Source organism: Pantherophis guttatus, chromosome 15 (assembly GCF_059756535.1).
Source record: "Pantherophis guttatus breed Tessera chromosome 15, ASM5975653v1, whole genome shotgun sequence".
Classification (NCBI taxonomy): Eukaryota; Metazoa; Chordata; class Lepidosauria; order Squamata; family Colubridae; genus Pantherophis; species Pantherophis guttatus.
Genome location: NC_142077.1, coordinates 17998481 through 18019861, shown reverse-complemented (window position 1 = coordinate 18019861; position 21381 = coordinate 17998481). Strand labels below are relative to the sequence as shown.

Here is a 21381-nt window from a genome sequence, read left to right as displayed (position 1 = left end):
TCAGCTTTTTCATCTTTGCAGATGAACATGAGAGTCCCTCCCTCTCTTCCTTCCTTCCAGTGAGAGGCAGCCTTGATTTCTCCATCTCGTATAACTTGGCTTTCTCTAACTTCTCTCTCTCTGTCTCTCTCTCTCTCTCTTTGTATGTGGATGTGGTTTTTTTAACTCTACTTTTTCATGAAAGCTGATTTTGTTCTTAGAAACTGGCCACACTATTGCATCAGCCCTTTTGTGCGATGCCCTTGAGCATTAGCTTTCAACATAAAGTAAATTTTGGTTCAACTCAGTTGGCAGCTATTTCAGATCTGTGACATGCTCCAGCATTAACTGGCCCCCAGAGTTTTGTCTTTCATCACTATGCAAACAAATCTTAGATTTCTTTCTTTCTTCAGCCACAGGTGCCGTGTTTTCCCTCTGGGGCCAATTTGAAGCATGGAGACTCCAAACCTCTCAATTCTAGATGATCAATTTAATTCCATCTCTGCCCCTGTTATTATGAATCACATGGAGATTATTTCCCTTTCATTTCCCTCCAGAGAATTTCCCAACAATCTCCAAGTCCAAGAACTCCTTGAGTTATCCAGGGATCCCTCCTGAGAGGGAAAATTATGATAAAAGTTTCAGCTCTGCTCTTTGGCTGAATCCTCCAGGGAGCCTTTGGGCAGAGAAATATGGAGGTTTGGGACAGGCAGAGTTTGTGCTCTTGAATGTACATCTCTCTCCTTTCCAGATAAAGCTGAGTGTTTCTCTGTGATGAGAAAAAGCAACTGGAGTTTCCACCTTGTGAGAGTCCTTTGATTCTTCTAATTCTTCTTTAGAAACAGGAAAAGGATTCATTGATTCACCCCATGAATGATGGACCTCCTGCTTCTGCCTCTGATGCTGCTTTTGTCCCATACAGTCTCTGGGAAGCTGAGAATGAAATGCCCACTGAGTTTGGAGAACCAGGATGGAAAACAACCTCAGAGCTTTTACAGCCCAGGAGACCATCTCATTGGTTTAATCCTCAGTGGAAATGAAATATTGCATATAAAGTTGCTTTTCAATGTGGCTCCTTTTCTTCAGTTTGTTTTCCATGATCCGTAAGTCATTCAGGGTGATGGAGTTGTACTCCCTCCATTCTAACACTCTCCTTCTTTTCTGTTTTTTATTTTTCATTTCTTCCTATATTGGGGAATATGTCTAATTTCCTGAATGATTTTGATTTCGATGGCTTCTCTCATTTCTCTGATTTTGTGAAAAAGACTCAAATCCAAAAATGGGTCTGAAAAAAAGCTGAAAGGGCTGCAGATTATTTTCGTCTCTCTGTTCAATCCTTAATTTATCACTTGGATAATGAGTTTTATTTAAAGTAGTGGTGGAATCAGTTGTAGTTGCCGTACCTCAACCCATTCCTGTATTTGTGTAACTGATCTTTGCTTTTGGATCAATGTTGGCTTAAGGCTCAGTAGGCTTGTGGAGGATTATATATTAAAAACAGTATTTATTGTTGCTTTTGATTATAATAACATGTTTTAACAATAGGAATCTTTATGGTTTTGAATATGGCTTACGATTCATTTTCAACATTCAAACGTTCAACAAGAATTTCCAGCTCCTGCACAATCTCACGCTTGGCTACAACATCCACGACAACTATTTGAGCACTTTCCACACTTCAGATGCCTTGCTGGACATGCTCTCCACTGGAGAAGCCAATGTCCCCAACTACGGCTGTGGAAGGAAGGAGAACCTCCTGGCTCTTCTTGATGGAGCTGACAGGGAGATCTCCATCCAGGCGTCCACATTAGGAGGCACCTACAAAGTCCCACAGGTTTGTGTGTGTTTTTCTCCATCTGGTAAAGTGAGGGATGGGTGGTGGGTGAGCAATAGATGCAATCATATCTTCTCCATGGAATTCAAGAGTTGCTTTTCTCCATATTCTCAATATTTTACCCCATTATGTTCATGTTGAGATTAATCATAAAAGGCCTGAAATGCAAGCAATAAATTCCTTGGAGAAGACTTTCTGCCAACTATTTAACTGATCAAAAAATATCCCTGGTTGTTGGGGCCTCTATTGGCATCTTCATTTTCACACATAAATGATGCCTGCCCTATCCACTCGGATTGAAGTTGGCAATAGTTTTTATTTTATCCATCTAAAAAGTGGAATGAAAAGGACTTTAGCAATTATCATCCAAATAGACTAGCAGATATTGTGGCTAAAATTTATGCCATGATCCTCTTAGTTAAACTTGAGAAAAATGCATTCTTTGCAGAAGAACCAGAATGTTTTAGGTAAAATTAAAAGCTAGATAGATTTTGTAAGAAATAATGCATAAATTAATAATCTAATATTGGCAACAAATTTGTTCTGAAATATCTATATCAGTGAGGTAAAACAAGGTTTGCTGCTTTCTCGATGTTAGTGCAGCATTTGACTCAATAAACAGAGAAATATGATGGAGAAAATGTTTTGCCCTCAAAATGGAGTTCAGACTGTTGGCCCTGATCCAAGCCCTTGTTTCAGAGGGAGGTTTGGGCTCAATGGAGCCATGAGAAGAAGGATCTATGCTTACCAAGGGGGAAGGGAAAGATGCATATTTGAACCCTTGTCTAAATATTTCTTCTTATTCAGTGTAAATATGAATGACTTACTAGCAGTAATGAAGGATAAAAAAAAAAACCCAGATCATTAATAAATGTTATTTCATTTTTTGAAAAAAATGACTAAATTAGTGGACCAATGAAATGCAGTGCATGTAGTATACAGTACTTGGATTTCAGAAAGGCTTTGACAAAGTCTTCCACAACCTATTTCTCAGGAAGCTGAAAATATGTGGGATGGACAGCATCACCCCCAGATGGAGTCAGCCTGTGGTCTTCAATGGAACTATGTCTGCATGGAGGGAAACAAGCAATGGGGGACCCCAAGTTTCCATTTTAGGCCCAGTTCTCTTCAACATCTTCATGAATGATTTGGATGAGGGGAGAAATGGGGAAATCATCAAATTTGAAGACAACACTAAAGTGGCAGGAATAGCCAACACCACAGAAGATAGGCTGAAGATCCAGATGGATCTAGGTAGACCTGAACCCTGGGCCTATCTAACAAAATGAAATTTAATGTAGAGAAAAGTAAGGTTTCATACTTAGGCTAGAAAAACCAAATGTCCACTTACGGATGAGGTGAAACCTGGCTCTATAGCAGTAACTGTGAAAGGGATCTTGGAGTCCTAGTGGACAATCACTTAAATATGAGCCAGCAATCTGTGGCAGCAGCCAAAAAAGCTAATTCAGTCCTAGGTTGCATTAACAGAGGGATAAAATCAAGATCACATGAAGTATTGGTACCACTCCATAATGCCTTGGCAAGACCACACTTGGAATAGTGCATCCAGTTTTAACCACCATATTATAAAAAAGATGTAGAGACTCTGGAAAGAGTGCAGAAAAGATGATTTAGGGCCTGGAGACTAAAACATATGACGAACAATTTCAGGAATTCTGTATGTCTAGGCTAGTGAAAAGGACGAGGGGTGACATCATAGCAATGTACCAATATTTGGGGGGCTGCCACAGAGAAGAGGAGGTCCACCTGTTTTCCAAAGTACTAGAAGGCAAGACAAGAAACAATGGAAGGAAACTAATCAAGTAGAGAAACAACCTAGAACTAAGGAGAAATTTCCTAACGGTGAGGAATGTCTCCCTTTCAGAAATTGTGGGTGGTCCATCACTGGAGGCTTTTAAGAAGAGACTGGAGAGCCACTTGTCTGGAATAGTATAGATAGATACAGATTAACAGAGTTGGAAGGGACCTTGTAGGTCATCTAGTCCAAGCAGACCCTACACCATTTCTGACAGATGACGGTCCAGCCTCTTCTTGAAAGCTTCCTGTGATGAAGCTGCCACAACTTCTGAAGGCAACTTTATCTCTTTATTTCCTTGTTCAGTTTCCATCCATTATTCCTCATCCGGCCTTTGTCTGGCCTTTGGGTGTTTTGGAAAACAGCTTGACCCCCTCCTCTCTGTGGCAGCCCCTCAAATATTGGAAGACTGCTATCATGTCTTCCCTGGTCCTTCTCTTCACTGGACCAGCCATGCCCAGTTCCTGCAACCGTTCATTGTATGTTTTAGCCTCCAGTCCCCTAATCCTCTTGGTTGCTCTTCTCTGCACTTTTTCTAGAGTCTCAACGTATTTTTTATAGTGTGGTGACCAAAACTGGAAGCAGGATTCTAGGTGTGGTCTTACTAAGGCTTTATAGGGTGGTATTAGTTCCTCTCTTGATCTTGATTGTATCCCTCTATTAATGCAATTTAGGATTGCATTGGCTTTTTTGGCTGCCGCTGCACACTCTTGACTTATATTTAATTGGTTGTCCTCTAAGACTCCAGGAACCTCTCACAGTTACTGCTATTAAGCCTGGTTTACTGCTTGAACAGGGGGTGGACTAGAGGACCTCCAAGGTCCCTTCCAACCCTTTTATTTTGTTATAAATTCTGTTCTAGGTACACATGTTTAGCCTGCTAAATTCCTATTGGAATACACTGATTTATACAGATAATGTGATATTATCCTATTTACACATTGGATTGTATAGACTTGAATTGTTTTGTCTTAATAATTATCTGATAATTTATAAAGCAAGTTCAAAAGTTATGGTCTTTGTGAAATGACATCATAGCCATAGATGGTCAGCCATTAGAGCAAGTAACACCTTTCCTTACCTGGGGTTGTTTTCTCTGAGCCTGAATCTTGGCTCCCTCATCATCCAAGGAGCTCAGTTAGAGAAAGGGCAGGAGTGAAAGTGGTGCTTAAACGAAAACCTCATAGCTCTCCAGCTTCCTCAGCCCCAGTGATTAAAGTATTGGAGGCCCAGTTTTCCCCCATGTTCTTACATCAATCTGATGTTTGGGGCTCCAGAGAGAAACCACCAGCAGAACCAACCCAATCTCAGCCTCTGAGGAGGATCTTGGGGTGGGTAAAAGGACTCCAGCTGCTGCCCTCAGAGCTGATTTGGGAATTTCCACAATTTCTGCTTTGTCTAAATTCAGAAAATATGGGCATTGGCATAAAATTTAATCTATGTAAACTGACAGACTCTGAAAATTGTGGCTGTTGGAACAGACAAAACTTCAATTAAAGACCAAACTTGGATTATGCAACTGACAAATCTTATTAGGATTTGAGGTCTGCCTGTTTCTTGTATAACTGGAGAAAGAATTTCAAAAATTTCCTCCAAAAAGAATCTGAGATTGAGAAGCAAAAAAAGATGCAGCAATCCTCGAAATTTATAATAGGCCCTTTATTGGAATAGAATACTCCAGTTGGCATTTGCACGTGTTAATCTAATTGTGATGAATTGTAGGGGTGATACAGTAATATGATTTACATTTTTTGTTTTTTAATTTGCTTATTATTTTCCATTATTATGATACAATCTTGCTAATATTCTGTCTTTTATATTTTAAACAATGTCTGATTAACAAACTATTCTAACACATTCATGAGAACCAGTTGGATTTATTAAAATCTAATATTTTGGACTTGATCTGACCCCAAATATCACACAGCTTTTTCTTCATTGCTTTTTTAGATGAATATTGAAATTGCTTCAGAGGCTCTGAGTGATAAAAGTCAATTCCCCTTTTTCTACCGGATAAATCCCAAAGAAGGAATCCAGTACCCAGCAATTGTCCACCTGCTCCTCCATTTCAGATGGACCCTGATTGGCCTCTTTGCTTCAGACACAGAAAATGGAGAGAATTTCATGAGGATTTTTTCTCCTATGATTGTCAGGAATGGAATTTGTGTTGTTATATCACAACTGTTCTCAACAACTGGACACACAAGAGCATCCCTCAGGGATTCCCTCTCTAAGTGGAGACAAGTCAACGTCTTTGTTCACTTCATAGAAAATGTTCCCATTTGGGAGAGAATTCTTCCTTTCCATTTAACATTTATGCGTCTCTCAGGACCCATTGAAGGGAAAGTCTGGATCCTCACAAATTTTGCAGGGTATAAAATAAACAAGCGCAGACTTCTCAAATACATCCATAGTATTTTGAACTTTGGTTATCTGGGAAAAGAAAGGCCAATGGATGATAACTTTGAACCCCATTACTTTGTGGAAGAAAAGTTTCAAGAACCTTATTTCCGCTGTTCTCTTTCAAAGAACGTCTTTTCTGTCAAAGGCCGCAGAAGATGCACCCAGGAAGCCCCACTGAAGTCCCAGTGGAAATGGGACAGGATCCGGATCCCAAATGACTACCATGAGTACAGTATCATTCAGACTCTGGCCCAGGCCTTGAATGCCGCTTATTCCTCCAGATCGAGGAGGAGAAGGAAGGAGGGAGAAAAGAGTTTGGGGTCGCCAAGGCTGCAGTCATGGCAGGTATGGGGGTCCCCATATGGATCCATTAATCTGAGATCCTTTGGAGTAAGAATCCAGAGGAGAAGGAGGGGAACCATCTCAACAGATCTGGCCAATTCAGTTACTCAGGGAATAATGGTCCCAAAGAGGAGATACCATGGCATTTTAATATTACATACTGCTCAATTGAAAATGCTGAATTCTTTTAAAAATAAATTCCTGTATTTGTGGGTTTGTGATGAGCATGGTGGAATTTCCCCTTTGTTCCGTCCCCACTGCAGGTGGGTCTGTGTGCAGCTCAAGAGGCAGCTAAACCCCCCTCTTCTCCTCCAGTGAAAGGGAGCCTGGGGTGGATCTGGGTGTTTCATTGGGAGAAAAGGGCACGGAGAAACTGAGGAAATGCAACAAGTGAGAATCAAATATAAATAGGAGATAGGCAGCATTAACTAACAGCCAACAAAGAAGCAGCTGGAACCTCTCCAGCGATGCTCCGTGTGAGGGACGGAGGCCTCCGGATGACCATGTGTCTCGGTCAAACCGGCTGCTTCCGTCTCCTCCAAAGGCTGAGAGAAAAGGGAGTCTGGCTTCAGACCATACAGTTAGGTTTATCTGCCCCCGGCCACTAGGTGGGGCTAGAGCAACAACTGCACAATAGATACATGTTGTGGCATGACCACCTTTATAAATTTGGAGGAGACCCTGAGACCATCTAGCCCAACCCCTCCTCTCTGCATTAATCCCAGTTAAAGCTTCTCTGACAGATGGCTGCTCCGTCTTTGCACTCAGATAATCCATGAAGAGGAGACTGAACTTCTCTGCTTCACTGGCTCAGCTCTAAAACAGCTCATCCTTTTATCATATTTTTTTCTCTCCTTCAGCTAAAATCTCCTTTCTTGTAACTGAATTCATTTTTCCACATCTGACACTCTGGAATAATAGTGAGCAGATCTTACACTCGTGTGTAACGTGTGTCAGTGAATGGAAGAGGGCTGCATCCTCCCTTCTCCAACGGAGAGTTTGTGTCAGTTGGAAAAGGGGCTCCCAGACTCCTCCTGATCTTCAGCTCTTCTCCTTGTTCTCTTTCCTCAAGGCTAAGAGCAGCTCCTTTGATCTCTTCCTTGGCTTATTTCTCCTTCCCTGAAGTTCACACGTAGATTTTGTGCAAATTCTCCTCCAAGCGTGGTGCCTGCAAGGGGAGCTGGTCCTTGAGTCGGGGTCTCCCCAAACCACACCATTCACTTCCTGAGATTCTTATGGCTGCATTTGCCTTCTTTCCATGAACATCTCCCTGCTGACTCAGATTCTGTTTCCAGTTAACTACGATTTTGAGACCATTTTCACAAACATGCATATTTTTATTTTTTTTATTTAATTTTTATTTGATTTATATGCCGCCCTTCTCCGAAGACTCAGGGCGGCTTACAATGTGCTCAGCAATAGCAATATCAAGTTTGGTATCCCTCATACTTCTTCCTTTCCCTCATTAATGTTCTTATATGAGACTCTATTGTTAGTCAAGTCCTAGTTGCTAAAAATCAGATATTTTTCTATTACTTTTTACTCATGTACCCTTCTCTGTGTCCTAATCATAAATATTGTTTCTGGAAACTTGATATTATTTTATTCAAAAAGGTAAAATATAAGCTTCAAAAAATAAAACTATTACAAAAACAAAACAAAACTAAACAAAATATTTTTTTTAATTGTGCATTAAAAACAGACAAAAACTTGCATATTGTCCCCCCAGTTGAATACAAAACAGCAATAATAGTTTCTCCCCCTTGCAAAATAGGCCCACAGTTATAAACTACACATCTATTTGCAACTACTTGACTTGTTATCTGCTCTATATTAAAAATGTATTTAACAGGCAATCCAACAATAAAGTTAAATTTAAAAACTTCAAAATGGTCTGTTATCTGCTATTGTATTTAACACAGAGAAAATCTACAGGAGCTTCTTATTTACCACAGACCACCAGAATCCTTATCTCTGATGCATTCAGAATCTGACCAGGGTTAAACATCATTCTTTGATTCTTAATAATAATGCATTTCCTTAAAATTTTAATTAGGATCTTTCCCAACAACTGCTTTCCATTCCCCAAAGTCACAGGACCTCCTGTAAATTGAAACACAATGACTCTTAAGACTTTTTTCCAGTTAAATATGACAAGTCCATTCCCCAATTTCCCTCAATCTTCCTGAAAGAATCCATTTCATCAGCCATCCGTTCTGTCCACTTTGAGTCTTCAGGGTCCATGGCCTCTCCAGCCATCTCCAAGCAGCCTGCCTTCAAACCAGACTCCTCCTTCACGGATGCCAGCAGCAAATTCACTTCCAGTCCGTCCATCCATTCAATCCATTCGATTCAACAATTGTAGCTTGCTTCTGATTATCACCTTTAAGTTGATTTAAAAGTATTGTTATTTTATCAAACTTTTTAAATGAAGTTTCAAATAAGGTTTCTAAGTAGAAAAACTTTATATTCTTTAAATTAAATCACATCAAATTAGCTTATTCTAAGATCGTATTAATTACCGTATTAATGACAACATAGAAAAATTGATGACCAATGGCAAATTGTTATTCATCACCTTCAAATTTCATAGGAAAGATTAAAAAGGGTTAAAAACTATTTGAGTTTCATTTTGAAGACAGTTTTTATCCACTTATTATCCAGCCCTCAGGTTTCTAATCACATCACGAAATTGTTTGTGAGTCCTTTACTGAAATCCAGTTCTATCACCAGTCTTCCCATAATCTATTTAGGAAGTGTAATGATGTGTGAGAATGGCTTTTGGGGTGACTTTTGGGAAGAGAGGCTGCCTAGGGAAGGATCAGAGAAGAGGGGAGAATCCTGCAGCTGCATAATGGGAGAGAAAGAAGCTCAGAAAGGATCCTGGCTAACTTTTCAGGCTGAGAAAAGAGTTGGTGGGAGATTTGTTCTTTCAGATCTGCAACATTTTGTTAATGTTGCATTACAATTAATTAGAATTAGCACATCTGGAGGTGTTTTCCATCAGGATGACCAGGGAGAAGATTAGCCTGGCAACTTTCTTCTTGATCAACCCATGCTTTCTGGGAATCAACCTCTTGTTTTCAAACAGTTTATGAATCATCTTTTACATTTTATTTGTCATCTGCTCTAGAATGTTCCCTATAATTATAAATTATATTTTCTCTCTATTTGTCAGTATATGATTGACAATTTTTTTTCAAACTTTTTCATTCACTTTTGAAGATAATGACAGTATTTGTATCCTATTTAACCATATTTGAAGATGAGATAATTGTAGAAGAAAGATTCAATGTAAGAAAGTTTTCTGTTTTTCAAATTCCTGGATGTTCCCATTCTAGTTTCATCCCTTTCTGGAGAAGAATGAATTTTGGAATATTTCTGACAGAAAAATGTACTTGGACCAAAATGGAGAGATAACAGCAGATCTGAGCATTGACAGCTTCTTGGTTCTCCCCAAGAAGGATGTCATGGAAGAGGCTCTGGCGTATTTTGAGAGACAGAGACTTTCTATCAACCAAGATGCTCTTTCACGGCTAAAGTTGCTCAATAAGGTGAGAGGAATGTTGGTGTGTTTTCTCTGTTTTCCAAAGCCTGAGGTCCCATTTCAAGTGGACAAAGCCTAGAGTCTCCAGGGTGGTTGGCCTCCCATGCCAGTTGGTGTCATCTAATGGAAGCTCTTCAACAGACGGGACCTAAGTGGAGTGGCTTTGCCATGTTCTATGGAAACCTTTCAAGATCTTACTGGTCAGAGGTTTCTTTCTTCATCACAGTTTAATTTCATATTAAAAAATCTAATGGAATAAAAGTTTCCTCAATCTTTTACAGTAAAATTTATTATCAGTTTTAATAAAAATATATCATCATATTTAAATCTTTTTTCAATTCCATCCCTCTGGACTACATTAAATAGAAAAGTCCTTTATTGCAGTATTAAATGCCAGAAGCAAAAGGGAGGAACTAAAGAAAAAAACTGCCGTGGTCACATCTCCTACACCTGTTTGGAAGGAGTCAAAGACTTCATATGTACCTCCATGAAGCCCAGAATCTACTTGTCTAATGTCTATTTCTCCCCCCATTTTCCATGGATGGAGATCCTAACATATTTTCTTTGGCATTCCTTGTTTTTCTGTTCAGTCCCTGCCTCAGTCCAAATGTGTGGAAAGTTGTCATCCTGGATTTGTCAAGAGGGCTCGAGAAGGAGAGCCAGTTTGCTGCTATGACTGCCTTCCTTGTCCGGAGGGGACCTTCTCCACTCAGGAAGGTGGGTCACACTGAGGAAAATGGGAGGCTTTCTGGAACTGGATCCAAATTAAAAAACAGATTGAAGCTCACCTGGTTTTTTATTTTTAACACAATTTTAGCACAATTTCTTATCTAAACGGAAGTAAATCAAAAAGACTTGGAAGGAGGGGTTGGGAAGAGATGGGAGGAAGGGGTGGCAGATTGGGCAAGCTTTACTAACAGCAGAGGAAATATCTCTTCTGCTTTTTAGTTTGGATATGTGCTGCTAAATTCACCTTTCTAGGAACATCTGAGTTCTTTGAAACTTGATGAATTGTTTCAGGTCCACCTTCTGAAAGACCTTGCAATTCATTTTTTATTGGTCTCCCTTGAGGATCACTGAGAAGGTGTCACTGGTCCATAATCTGGTGCTGCAGATAGTTATGGGGAGAACTCATTACACAAATAGTCTGCCATATAGATCAATCAATCAATCAATCAATCAATCAGAATAGAGTAGAAGGAACTTTGGAGGTCTTCTAGTCCAGCTCCCTGTTCAAGCAGAAGACCCTATACCATTTAAGACAAGTGACTCTTCAGTCTCTTCTTAAAAACCTCCAATGTTGCAGCACCCACAACTTCTGGAGGCCAGCTGTTCCACTGGTTAATTGCTCTCACTGATAGGAAGTTTCTCCTTAATTCCAGGTTGCTTCCAGATGTTACAAGATACTGTAGGTATCCTCCAAGTCCAGGTTATTAACTGCCATGTGGCAGGACTCAGGATGTTTGCCTAAAACGATTATATGATTCATTATTAACCTCTAATAATGTAGGTTCCTATGAAGATTCTACACGTTACAGAGGAAAGAATTAACATCCTAGGACTTCCCTCAACTTCAAATACCCAGCTACATTTTTTAATAAAAAAATATATCTTTCTTATGCTATTTTTATGAAATAGTTAAGAAATACTTCTTGGAAAATGCCTGTGGTATCAGCTGTTATCCAAAGAAGCTTTTTCTTGCAAGAGAAAAGGACAGAATATTAAAGATAGATTGCTTTTTTGCTTTCTCAGATATGGAAAAATGCACCAAGTGTCCAGATGATAAATATCCAAATGTGGACAGAGTCCAATGTATCCCCAAAGTCATAACCTTCCTGTCTTATGAGGAACAACTGGGCATTATCCTGGTTTCTTTTGCCCTTCTCTTGTTCCTAAACTCAGGCCTTGTTTTAATCATTTTCATTAAATACGGAGAAACTCCCCTTGTCAAAGCCAACAACCGGGACCTCTCCTACATCCTCCTGGTCTCCCTCCTGCTTTGCTTCTTGTCTTCTTCTCTCTTCATTGGTCAACCAAGGAAAGCCACCTGCCTTCTCCGACAGACAGTGTTCAGCATCATCTTCTCAGTTGCCGTTTCTTCTCTCTTGGCCAAAACCATCATGGTGGTGCTGGCCTTCCTGGCCACAAAACCAGGAAACCGAGTGAAGAGATGGTTGGGGAAGAGCTTGGCCAACTCCATCATCCTTTCTTGTTCTGCTGTCCAAATTCTCATCTGCTCCATCTGGCTGGGAATTTCTGCCCCCTTTCCTGACTCTGACCTCCACTCCCAGCCTGGAGAGATCATCCTGCAATGCAACGAAGGGGCCGTTGTCATGTTCTACGTCACCCTCAGCTACATGGGCTTCCTGGCTGCCATCTGCTTCACGGTGGCTTTTCTGGCCAGGAACCTGCCTGGGGCCTTCAACGAAGCCAAGCTGATCACCTTCAGCATGCTGGTCTTCTGCAGTGTCTGGGTGACTTTTGTGCCCACCTACCTGAGCACCAAAGGGAAATCCATGGTGGCTGTGCAGGTCTTCTCCATCCTGGCCTCCAGTGCTGGTCTGCTGGGCTGCATCTTCATCCCCAAGTGCTACATTATCCTTCTGAGGCCAGACCTCAACACAAAGGAGCAGCTCACAGGCAGAACAAATGTGAAAACATGAGATATAACACCATTGTGATATTGGAAGAATTATTAGATTTTCTTTTATTTGAAAGGAGATATTAATTCTCTCTATTTAGATAGTATGCAAGAAAAGAAAATCATTTCGATATGTTTCAAAATGGCGATTCCCCCCCTCCAACCGGATTGCCTTCTCTTCCAACACCGGCCGGCAGAATGACTCCCTACGCTCCCCCCGAACCTTTCAACCCGAACCAACATGACTGGCTCGCATATATGGGACAATGCAGGATTTTACTGGAAGCTAATGGCCTGCGAGGAACTGGGGACGAAGGAAAGAGAGCCCTGTTCCCCAGCTATTGTGGCAACCGCCTGTACAAGACGGCTGAAAGCCTGGCTGCCCCAAAGAACATCAAACCATGGAATGGAAGGAATGACAAGAAATGCTGGAGGAACATTATGCCCCCGCAGCATCGCCATTCGCCCACCGACTCGAGTTTTACCATAGAGAGAAACAACCAGGTGAGACCATTAATGACTAAGTTACCAAGTTGAGGGATATAGCAGCCGGTTGCAAATTCGAAAAGGTAGATCAAATGCTACTGGACAGAGTCCTTGTGGGCATGAGAGACCTGAGATTGCAGAGGAAATTAGTGTCTAAGAAAGAGCTCTCTTTAAAAGAGGTACTGGAAGAGGTGAGGGCAGCTGAACTTTCTGATAAGCCGTTGACCGATAACCCCAAGTCAGGAAGTCTCCATTCCTCCAGGGGGGCTGACTATAGATACATAGACGGGGGTGAAGAGGAGAGAAGCGGGAAGAAGAAGAAGAGGAAGAAGGAGAAGGAGAAGGAGAAGAAAAGAGATCTATAGACTCAAAGCAGAGAGAAAGCTGAGGCAAAATGAGGCACAACAGGGAACCCCGTGGTGTGCAGGATGCAAAGGGAATCACCCCAGGTCGGCTTGTAGGTTTAAGGATACCAGATGCCAATGGTGTGAAAAGAGGGGGCACATTGCAGAAGTGTGCAGAGCGAGCCTGCCTGCATATCCCAACCACAGGCAGCCTCCCAACAAAGGGGATTCCAGAGGGCACCAAACTCAAACTACAGGCGGGAAGGAGACAGAACCGCAAGAGAGAGAGCCTTTCCCCCCCCCCAAATCATTTTTTATTTTAAAACAAAAAAAGAAAAAGAAAACATACAAACATCGTTCATTCAATGAAGTACAGACAGTACATCGGTCGGTTTGCATCCCTAGTGCCCTCTCCTCTCTTCACAATAGTGCTGCATATCCAAAATTTAATCTTACATAAAATATATCAGTTGTATCATCATTTAAGTATTTCAACATTTGCTTCCATATCACCATTTTTTGTTATCTACCCAGTGGTAAAATAAATCCCATATCAAATAACATTGTTTTTCTTCCTGCTCTCTTATTTCAAATGTCAGTTTACTCATTGCGGCACAGTCCAACATTTTCCTAATAATTTCTTCATCCGAAGGTATCATTTCTTCTTTCCAATTGTTAGCAAATACAATTCTAGCTGCTGTTAGAAGATTCACAGTTAAATACTGCAGTTCTTTGTTATATATTTCTGGTAAGATCCCTAATAAAAATATCTCTGGTTTAAAGTCTATGTGTCTCTTGGTCATTTTTTCCAACCACATGTGTATCTTAGTCCAATATCTCCTTGCTTCTAGGCATGTCCACCACATGTGGTAATAGGATCCTGGGGTCTGATGACATTTCCAACACTTCTCCGATTTGTTCTGGAACATTCTGGCGATTCTCGATGGGGATAAGTGCCACCTGTAAAACATCTTATACAAATTTTCCTTATATGCTGTAGACATTGTCATTTTATAATTATGAGACCACAATTTTTGCCATTTTTCTAAATCAATCCCATAACCAAAATTTTTCCCCCATGCTACCATCGATTCTTTAACTTGTTCTTCTTCCAGTTTTAACTCTAGCAAAAACCCATACAACTTTTTAATAATATAATCATAAGCTCCCATTAAAATCTTATCTAAATTAGTCAAAGCATTGTAAAACCCTTTACAATCTTCTCGATACCTAGAAAATATCTGCATATATGAAAACCAATCTATCTTAAATCCCTGTTCCTCTAGTTTCTGTTTTAATTTGAGTTCACCCTTTTCATCCAATAGTTCACTATACCTGATAGTTTCTTCCTTTCTAAATATTACGAAATATTAATAAACAGCGAAACTACCTGAATCCTGAAATTTGGAAACGCAAGTATTAGCACTTTGTTGACTTTTCAATCTGAGACAATGCGAATGAGTGAAAGTGCTTTGAAAAAACATGGCACCTAGCTTCAGAGTTAACGAGCCAGCGAGTGTGGATTGGTGAAGTTATTTTGTTTTGCTACAAAGTTTCCAAGTTGCTACTAAGCTGCCTTGCTTGTTATAAGAGAAATAACTGGGAAATTTTTTTCCCTTTTCAATATTGGACTCTGCTTTATTTTAACCCTTGTTTGATCAAATCTGGGGGACTTTTTTAGAAGTCTTTGTGCAGGAGGGAAAGGAAAAGGAACTTCCCTCTTTAGAAAAACTAGATCACGAGCCAGGATGGCTTCAAAGAAGCAGGAAGGGAAGGCATTGGGGGGGGATCCCCCACACACAAACAGCAAACGCAACTTCCCCCTGCTCAACAGCTACAAACTCAGAAAAAAGAATTTGATGTGGGAGATTTAAAAGAATTTATTTCTAAAACTCTGGATGACAAATTTCAAAAATGTCAACAGGAGATAGATGATAAATTTCAAAAATCACATCAGGAACTTATGCAGGAAATTAATGAAGTCAAAGACATGGTGAAACAGAATCAAAATAAGGTGACCAAAAAAATATCAGAAGTGGCGTCTGGCCTGGCAGAATTTATTGGGAAAGTTGATTATAAAGTTGAAGAATTCAAATCAGAAGTTAATGTCAAGATGAAAGACAATGATTATAAAATTGATGAAGTTGATAATAAAATGCAGAGAATTGATGATGAGATTGTTATGATACAATTCCGGGCGATGGAATTCGCCATACGGCTTCGGGGAATTCGAGAGGAGGAGAGACAGGATTTGAGACAAGTTTGTTCTGAAGCCTTGGCCAAGATCCTACAAGTTAATCCTGATGTGGTATTTCACAAAATAGATAAAATCTATAGAGTGAACTCTTGGGTGGCCAGACAAAGACAACTGCCTAGAGATGTGGTCATATACTTTACAGAAAGAGGAATTAGAAATGATATCCTGCAAAAATCTTTTTATACTTCTGTACAAGTGGGGGGTTCACGACTTCAAATCTTTAAAGAATTACCTCCTAAAATGCTGAAAGCCAGAAAAGAATTTGGTTTTCTTGTTAAGGAACTGAGAAATTTACAGATACCCTTCCGGTGGGACGCACCAGCTGGGTTAATTTTTAGATACAAGGGAGAAGGGTATCGGTTGAATACCGTGGAGAAGGCACAACACTTTTACACTACTATTCTTAAGGAAAGAACACCATCTCCACGTACATCCACAGTTTTGGAGATTAAAGAGAGTGAAGAGAGGCAATTGCAAGAACAGTCCAAGCAGAAATTAGAAGTAGTGCAAGGTGCAGAAGGAGGTTTTCTGAGTGAGCCCTTGTTGGATTCTTCTCCAATTTTGGATTTGATTCAGTTGACAGAAGTTAAAGATCAACGTATAACTAGAGCCCAATCCAAGCTACTTAAACAAAAGCAACAACAACAACAGGAAAGACAAGACAAGAAGGCAGTTAAGAGTATCGTACAAGAGAGTGGAGCTATGGGAGGAGCGAGATCGAAGCTCTCGGATGAACTTCAAATATTTTGCTCTGTGCTCCAGAAAGAGGCTGATGACCTTTAAGTGTCTATCTTGGAATGTCAATGGGTTGAATTCAGCACAGAAAAGGAAGAAATTATTTACATATTTGAAACAATTTAATAATGATATAATATGTTTACAAGAAATGCATATCACAACTCAAGATCAAAAATATTTGATAAATTCAAAACTAGGAGCACATTATATATCTTCAACTTTGCAGAAAAAGAATGGTGTGGTTATTTATGTAAATAAAAAATTAACAGCGAAAGTTATAGAAGCAGATCAAGATGGTAGGTTTGTAGCAATTGAATTGCTCACAGCAAATGGTCAAATTCTTTTGATTGGAATTTATGCTCCCAACCAACAACAGGATTATTTTTACAAGATGTTACATACTAAAATATTGCAATGGGACTATAGATCTATTTTAATTATGGGAGACTGGAATGGAGTAATTGATTCTAAACTAGATAAAAAGAGCTTGGCAAAGTCTAGAATTAGATTACCACAGACTTTTTTTTGATATGAAAGAAGATATGGAATTAAAAGATGTTTGGAGAATACATAATCCAAATGAATTGGACTATACTTTTTTTTCGGATAGACATAGATCTTTTTCTAGGATTGATTTTATCCTGTTGTCAAATGATCTACTTGTTAAGACAAAAAGAACAAAGATTTTTCCAAGAACTCTGACTGACCATAGCCCTGTATGGATAGAAATTGAGATGGATAAGGTTGAGAGACGTTCTTGGAGATTAAATGAGAACTTGTTTAGATATGAAAAAAATACAATAGAACTTAAAAAGCACTTGAAAGAATTTTTTGAAATAAATTTGAATAAAGGTACCCCAATTGAAATTGTTTGGGATGCAAGTAAAGCTTATATGAGAGGGGTACTCATCTACATGAACTCTAAACATAGACTGCTCCGACAAAAGAAAAGATCTGAGTTGGAAATGGAAATAAAGAATAAAGAACAGTTACTTATTAAAAATCCAACAGATGAAAGAATACGAAGTGCTATAAAACTTTTGAAAGACCAATTTCAAATGCTTATGGCGGAACAAGTTGCAACAAGTTTACAATATGCGAAGCATAATACATTTTGCAACGCTAACAAACCGGGCAGATGGTTGGCTTACACATTGAGGAAAAAACAAAGTATACGGACTATTGATAGTATTGATATTGGAGGGAAAGAAATCTTTCAACAAAAACTAATTAAAGAAGCTTTTGTGGATTATTATACTAAACTATATGCCAAAGAAGAGGTGCAGAATGGACTTATAGAAAAATATTTAAAGGATAAGAGAGTTACAAAAATTACTGATCAACAAAAGGAAAGAATGAATTATCCTATAACAGAGGAGGAGATAACAGCAGCAATTAAACAGCTAAAAACAGCCAAAGCTCCTGGCACGGATGGTTTGACTGCAGTGTATTACAAAACTTTACAAGCCGAAATGGTGGGACAACTTAGAGATTTATTTTGCAATATTCAACAAGGGGGTAAAATACCCCCATCCTGGACAACTGCTTATATATCTTTGATACCAAAAGAACAAGTTGGTCCTAAAAAACCAGAGAACTACAGACCAATATCTCTTTTGAACACAGACTATAAAATTTATGCGAAGGTATTAGCCAACAGGTTGATGCCAGTAATCCAAAAGGTGATTCATGCGGACCAAGCGGGATTTATTGAGGGCAGATATATGAAGGACAATGTAAGGCAAGTAATAGACTTATTGGAATATCTTGATAAGAATAAACAGATTTCTGCAGTGCTGGTTTTTTTGGATGCGGAGAAGGCCTTTGATAGAGTGGATTGGAATTTTCTACTAAAGACTTTAAAAAAGATGGGCTTTGGGGACCAATTTATACAGGCGATCTCAGCAATTTATCAAGAGCAAAAAGCACAGATTATTATTAATGGAAGTTTGACGACAGAGTTTAAAATTGAAAAAGGAACAAGACAGGGATGTCCGTTGTCCCCACTTTTATTTATTTTAATATTGGAAGTCTTGCTAAATATAATACGGGACTCAAAAATTTTGAAAGGCATAATGATAAGGCAAGAGGATTATAGAATAAAGGCATTTGCAGATGATCTGGTGGTTACCCTATCACAACCAATGGAATCAATAATCTTGATGAACGACATTATACAAGACTATGGTAGAGTTTCAGGTTTTAGAGTGAACTCAAAAAAGACTAAAATGATAGTCAAAAATATGACACAAGATCGTAAACATGAGTTTGAAAGGAGGGCAGGTTTTGAAATTGTACCTAAGGTAAAATATCTTGGAGTTCAGGTTGCAGAATCAAACATGAAATTGTTTCAAAATAACTATGAGGTGTTGTGGCGAGAGGTTCAGAAAGACATGGAGACTTGGAAAAAGCTGCAACTGTCTTTACTTGGAAGAATAGCAGCAGTTAAGATGAACATTTTGCCAAGATTTCTGTTTTTGTTTCAAATGATTCCGGTGCTTAAAAGTGATAAACAACTGAAAGTTTGGCAAACTGGACTTAATAAGTTTGTCTGGAACGAGAAAAAGCCGAGAGTGAAATTGAAAATTATGCAAGATGTTCCAGAAAGAGGAGGCCTTAAACTTCCAAACCTACAGTTATATTATGATGCAGCAGCTTTAACTTTAACAAGTGATTGGTTTGGAAGTAAAAAGGCTGGAATATTGAATGCAGAAAGTTTTGATCTTGAATTTGGATGGCATGCTTACCTATTTTATGATGACAAAGTTGATAAAGTATTTAAAAGTCATATACTTAGAGACTCTTTGATGAGAGTTTGGAAGAAGCACTGACTCAAATGGGATTATAAAATACCGCTATGGCTGGATCTTGGTCATACCTTGTGGAATACAAATATAATGTCACTCGGGGGGTTTTTATACAAAGAGGTTCTTTTTACAGATGCGGGCAGATGGCAGTTGAAGACATTGCAGACACTGTTGGACGAAGGGATTAATTTAACCTGGTTACAATATAATCAATTACAATTGAGATGGAAAGAGGACCAAAAAACTGGTATTATGTTGCATGAGGAAGAATTGGTTAGACATATAAGAGAGAAAGGTCCAATGCATATTATTATTATCTATTATTATTATTATTATTATTATTATTATTATTATTATTATTATTATTATTATTATTATTTATTAGATTTCTATACCGCCCTACTCCCGAAGGACTCAGGGCGGTGCACAGCCAAACAATAAAAACACATACAATACAAAATTTAAAAAATAGAATAAAATCAAATTAAATAATTTTGGCCCCGACAAATTTAAAACCCCAAACTTTTAAAACCAATTTAAAATTGAATATATAAATACTAAAAAATATTTAAAATATTTAAAATATTTAAAATTTTAAAAATCTTTTATAAAAGAGGGGGAAAATTAGGCCAGGCCGGCCTGGTGAAATAGTAAGGTCTTTAAGGCGCGGCGGAAGGTGCGCAGATCCGGGATCCTCCGTATCTCTGGGGGGAGCTCGTTCCAGATAGTAGGTGCCCCCACAGAGAAGGCTCTCCCCCTGGGGGCCGCCAGTCGGCATTGTTTGGCTGACGGCACCCGGAGGAGCCCCTCTCTATGGGAGCGTACTGGTCGGTGGGAGGCTATTGGTGGTAGTAGGCGGTCCCGCAAGTACCCGGGTCCTAAGCCATGGAGCGCTTTAAAGGTGGTAACCAAAACCTTGAAGCGCACCCGGAAGACCACCGGGAGCCAGTGCAGCTCGCGCAGGAGAGGTGTTACATGGGAACGCCATGTCGCTCCCATTACCACCCGCGCGGCCGCACTCTGCGCCAGTTGGAGCCTCCGGGTGCTCCTCAAGGCTTAAAAGGCTTTACAATGTTTTGCTAGAAAGGGATTCAGAAACGGAATTAGTTAAAGATTGTATGATTAAGTGGGCACAAAATTTTGAAGAACCAGTGATGTTGGAAACATGGGAAAAAATTTGGGTTCAGAATGTTAAATTTACACAGTCGCAGAATTTGAGGGAAAATTTTTATAAAATGTTTTATAGATGGCATCTAGATCCTAAAAAGTTGTCATGTATGTACCCTAATGTTCAGCCAAAATGTTGGAGATGTGAATGTTTGGATGCTACGTATTATCATGTTTGGTGGACCTGTAGGAAAGTTAAGGCTTTTTGGATAAAAATATGGTGGGTCATGCAGAATGTTTTGAAGAAAAAAATTCAATTTTCTCCACAATTGTTTTTATTGGGTATAGTTAAGGGTTTTACACGGGGTGAAATAAAATTAATATTGTATATGTTGCAATATTTTCAGGATCAGACTCAATAAAGATAATTGGAGTTAGAGCTTTAAATATATTTCTTTTTAATTATGATAGGCATTCTATATTCACTGAATATTCAAGGTAGAAGCTACGAGAATGGTGAGGGTGGCTCCTTATATATACAAGGGGTGGAGCTAGGAATGGGAGTGGTAAGTTATGAATACATTAAAGTCCAAAGAATAAGTTAACCTCTGATGTTCCATATATACATTATTTACACATTGGAGAATAAGGCATTTACATCTGACAAATCCCCCTCTAAATGCCGGTTCGTTACACAACACCAATTACATTCTGATTCAGGACAATATAATACATATAATTTAGAAGTTAAATATTTGTGTTGTTTAGAAGGTAAGGGTTTTGTTAATATGTCAGCTAATTGTTCAGAAGTATCGCAATGTATTGCTTTAATGAATCCGTCTTGAGACAGTTGTCTCACATGCTTAAACTTTATATCAATATGCCTGGACCTTTGTCCAATTGCATCGGATCTGGATATTTCAATGGCCGCTTTATTGTCTTCATGCATAATAAATGGTAAGGTGGGTTTCTTCCAAACATCAGTGATCAGATCATTGAACCATACAAGGTTATTTGCAGCCTTGGACAAACAAACATATTCCGCTTCTGTAGTAGAAGTGGCTACTAGTTCTTGTTTAC

The 21381-nt window shown here is 39.2% G+C and overlaps 1 protein-coding gene and 1 long non-coding RNA gene across 2 annotated transcripts in view; both read left to right on the top strand.

The window, feature by feature from the left end:
• The window catches only part of LOC148112027 (uncharacterized), a 449893-nt gene that overhangs the window by 303424 nt on the left and 125088 nt on the right, over positions 1-21381 (top strand). The gene's annotated exons all lie outside the window — the stretch shown is intronic.
• Positions 788-10690, top strand: LOC132711236 (vomeronasal type-2 receptor 26-like). Its single transcript, XM_087879473.1, has 5 exons — positions 788-1082; positions 1525-1813; positions 5580-6377; positions 9716-9928; positions 10512-10690. Exons 1-5 carry the CDS (start codon positions 853-855, stop codon positions 10650-10652), a joined length of 1671 nt encoding a protein of 556 aa, XP_087735599.1. The 5' UTR covers positions 788-852; the 3' UTR covers positions 10653-10690.